Raw genomic sequence first — 4,180 nt, 5'->3', positions numbered from 1 at the left:
TTGTCCATGCTGCTCACACTTGAACTTGATGTTTGGATGTTGCCATTCATGTTTTTGTTTGGTGTCACAGCAGATTCTAGCTGTGTTGGCTCTTTGGTACTGGCCCTTTGTCTGGGTTTGGCTGTAGGTGGTGCTTCTGTGTTCACTGGGGCCTTTCTTTGATCATTAGGTGGAGTTGTTTCCATTTGATTAGTAGGTCCGGGTGCATGGGTTACTGCAGGTGATGGTTGCAACACCTTACTCATTCTATCCGTGGACAACCCTGAGATGCTTGAGGTGCTGGTGTTTGCAGGTCCTGGGACTACAAATGAATTAGGTTTCTTGTGTGACTGGTGAGAAGGGCTCTGGCTTTGACTGGAATCTGCTACTAGTCCAGAATGTAGAGGTTTAGGGGGTGCTGGGCCTGTTACTTTCTTAGATGACATAGGTTTGGTCTCCTGATGTGTTTGGTAGTGCCTCACAGCAGAACTCTCATGTGATATGGAGGACCTAGGGCTTAGTTCATGGTCCTCGAGGCCATCCACACTCATCTCTGGACCCAGAAGTTCAGGTGGAGGATCCCTGCGTTTTCGATTGACCTCAGCAACTATATTATCCCACTGAGCGTGCCCTTGCACTCCGTGTCTTTTCTGTGGGAAGAGACTTTCATAATCTGGAAGACGCAGAGGAGCTTTTTTCTTCTTATCTGCCATGGTGGGTGAAGATCCTACTGATGACAAATTCTCTATGCTGCCACTGGGCGATCCAAATGGACTTCGACTTATGTTTGTCGGAGCCAGGGATGAGTGGAGTCTGAAGAAAGTATCAGGGGACTCAGATGGGACACTAGAGAGGGTGGAATCAGAGCTTTGGCAGTCAGCGGGTTCAGAGTCCAGAGACTGAGGCAATCTGCCAAGGAGTGAAAACAACATTACCCACCACATTACCCAAAGTCACTTCTAAAAATGTGCAGCCCCCGTCACCAGTTTAACCAGCATCTCACATGTCAACAATTAAATTTCCATCCACTTCCTCACATAATATAGCCCCTACGTTCCTAAATCTACACCAGATTCAGTGTCAGTGTCAGAATCAGAATGAGCTTTATTGGCTAGGCATGTTGGACACATGAGGAATTTGACTCTGGTACAGTGGCTCTCAAAGCAGTGAGTAGACAAGTAACCAAGATAAGATAGAGAACAAAAAAAAAGAATGTGCAAACAAGATAAAGGAATGTGTATTAGGAAAATTAAAACAAAGTACTTATTAATATAGACATATATGACAACAAACTTCATTGTATTGGAGTTAAGCACTAGAAAAGGCTCCCATTAACTCTGACACACTAGTCACCGTTCAATGTCACTGGCCAACCTACAAGCAGAATGTCTGATATTCACATGCCTCAACATTACTAGTTCTATTTTTAGTTTACTTGCTTGCATTGAGAAATTCTGACTGTTTAAAAACGAAGACTACAATGTCACATTTTTACTATAGAATTTCCAATTAGTCCAACATGACATCAAATGTAATGAAATGTCACAACTAAAACATACTAATGATAAAAGACAGGCTACTATATACACCATATATCAAACACTACTGAAAACAAGGGCTACTGTCAAATCAATGACAACAGTAAGCACAAGACCAAGACCCTTACCATTATGATTCATATATAAAAAATACAGCAACATCCAAGCAACTATTAAAACAAACAAACAAACAAAAAAACACTAAAAACAAAATCCTGTCAACCAAGACATCTCCACAGAAAGAACCACTGTGACTCAGTCACTCCTTATGAGCTCTGCCCAATCCACAGCCTCTTAACACATGCCACACCTTGATCAGTACAAGACACCAAACTGGTCATACAGGCCCATCAACTGCTGGATGGAACTTGGTGATTCAAGACTATCATGTGGTTGAGCCAGCATAAACAGAAACAGGACAGACAGTTGTAGAATTCCCAAATGCCAGTGTTGACAGACATTGTGTAAGATGAAGCTATAATTATCAGAATCAAGGGTTTTCATTTTTTAAATAACTTTTTTAACTGAGGTGTACCTCTTACTTGTGCGTGGATAACATAGAAGAGAGTGAACAAGGCCTATTGTATTTGCGAAGTGAAGGGAGCTTAATGCTAAACACAAATACCACCAAAAACAACACTAACAACTGTAAACGTTGGTTTACTTGCAGGCCTTATGGCAGTTTTCAAAACCATTCAAGCCAGTCTAAGACTAGCGTGACTACAAGTAATGTGACAACAGTGATATAACATACAACTTTAGTGCAGAGGAACTTGTTGAGAGTACATAATGTAGTCAGAGGAGAAGAAGGCCTACCTGGGTTTGACTGCAGACACTTTAGCACTGCGGTTGAGGAAGACTGTGGCTGAGGGGGTTTGTGGATTGTGGCTAGACTTCTGATGATCAGGTGGAGGAACTGAGCCGAGGGGAATGTCCTCAAATGGGTTTGTGGAGTGGGGGGAGATTGGTTGATCAGGATCTCTAGAGTCACTGCGAGGGGCTGCTGTATGTAGCTCTTCTTTAGGATGTTGGGACACCTCCTCCTTTTTCTCCTCCTTCTTTCTGATCATTCCAAACAGAGATGACAGCCTGTCACTCATGGAGGCCTCTTCCTGGCGTTTCTGCTCCTCCGCTCTGCGACGCTCCTCCTCCAGCCTCTGATTTTCTGCTGCTTCCTGCATCCTGCGCTCTTCCTCCTGCTTTCTTCTGTCTTCCTCTTCCTCCCTCTGTTTCTTCCTTCTTGCTTCATCCTCGAGGAAGAGTCTCTTCCTCTGCTGTTCCTCTTGATATCTGCGCTCCTCTTCTTCCTGCAGTCTCTTGGCCTCTGCCCTGTATTTCTGCTCTTCTTCCAGCCTCTTTGCCTCTGCCTGCCTTCTTTCCTCCTCCTCTTGATGGCGCTGTTGCTCCAGTACAGCTCTATCTACAGACTCATTCTTGTAGGAGGCGACAGGTGCACTCATAAAGGAATCTGCAGAGACATCAGAGACTTGTTTGCGGACATCCTCCACAGAGCCTTGGCCTGAGCTGTTCAGACTGAGTGTCGATCCATTCTTGTGCTCTTCCTCCTCTGTGTACACATGGCTGCCATTGATGCACAGGTTGTTCAGCTCATTGTTGCTCTGCTTGGAGCGACCCAGTAGGGAGAAAGGACCTTGAGACACCTTGCTATCAGAGCTGCCTGTTCGCTTGTGTCCCAGGAATTTGAATTTCTTTTTAACTGTCGGAGGAGAAACAATGAAGTATGACGTCACTATTGACATGCAAAACACCATTATTTAATTTGCACTGTGCAGCAGAGGAATGACAGAGCTGTCAGCATAGAGTACACACAGAACAAAGAAAGTTTAAGTTACCTTCAGGGGAGTCTATATTGAGACCGGATGATCGGCTGCCACTGAGGGATGAATTCTTCTCTGGGAGAGTCCCCAGTGTAGACATGGACTGCGAGATGTTACGCTGCAAGTTTGATTTTGGGGCAAAGAGGTTTTTGATCTTAGACTTCTTTTTCACTTCTGGAAATTGACTGACGGACTGTGCATCAGCCTCTCCCTCACTGTCTGTGAGGACCTGGCCAACAGAAGGAACAATAGCTGAGGCAGAGTCGGAGAAGCCATCCTTTTTCTTTCCACGGACTTTGTCCTTCAGCTTGGAGAGACGGGAGCGTGGCTTGTCCTGCATGGAAAGGTCAAACATGCTAGCCGACATGTTGTTTCTCATAAACTGGATATCTAGCAGCACCTCCCCTCGCACCTTGTCCTCTTTTCCAGTCTTGTCCACCAGCTTGAACCAACTGCAAATGACAGAAAGAAATAAACCAGATGTTTAAGGTTTTTCACTAGAGCACAGGAATTATCTGAGAATAAATGAGTCTTTTAAATGTACTGAATATGGTTATCTTTTTCATTACACTGCAACAAACCCACACCTTATAAAGCTCATATTAACACTACTGTTCAAAGGTTTGGGGTCACCTTTATTTTTCCAGTTGTTTTTGGTACAGTTCAACAGCTGCGCACACTTGTGTTCTTTCAACAACTGAAATCAAATATTGTTTGGATAGATAGCACTGCTGCAGACATTCACATAAAATGTGGTGCACCTGTAGATTGCTTTGCTTTCACTCATCTGAAGCTGAGCATCTTGTTCTTTTCTTCTACACAGCC

At 44.1% G+C, this 4,180-nt stretch overlaps 1 protein-coding gene across 1 annotated transcript in view; it reads right to left on the bottom strand.

Moving 5' to 3' along the window:
* The window catches only part of rab11fip1a (RAB11 family interacting protein 1 (class I) a), a 13,289-nt gene that overhangs the window by 3,166 nt on the left and 5,943 nt on the right, over positions 1-4,180 (bottom strand). The window contains 2 exon segments of the mRNA XM_020590536.1: positions 2,334-3,234; positions 3,371-3,807. Of these exon segments, the coding sequence (XP_020446192.1) occupies positions 2,334-3,234; positions 3,371-3,807 (1,338 nt within the window).

Source organism: Monopterus albus, unplaced genomic scaffold (assembly GCF_001952655.1).
Source record: "Monopterus albus unplaced genomic scaffold, M_albus_1.0 scaffold12.1, whole genome shotgun sequence".
In the NCBI taxonomy this organism is placed as follows: domain Eukaryota; kingdom Metazoa; phylum Chordata; class Actinopteri; order Synbranchiformes; family Synbranchidae; genus Monopterus; species Monopterus albus.
Note: the sequence above shows the minus strand (reverse complement) of the source record. Positions and strands in the feature narration are given on the sequence as shown.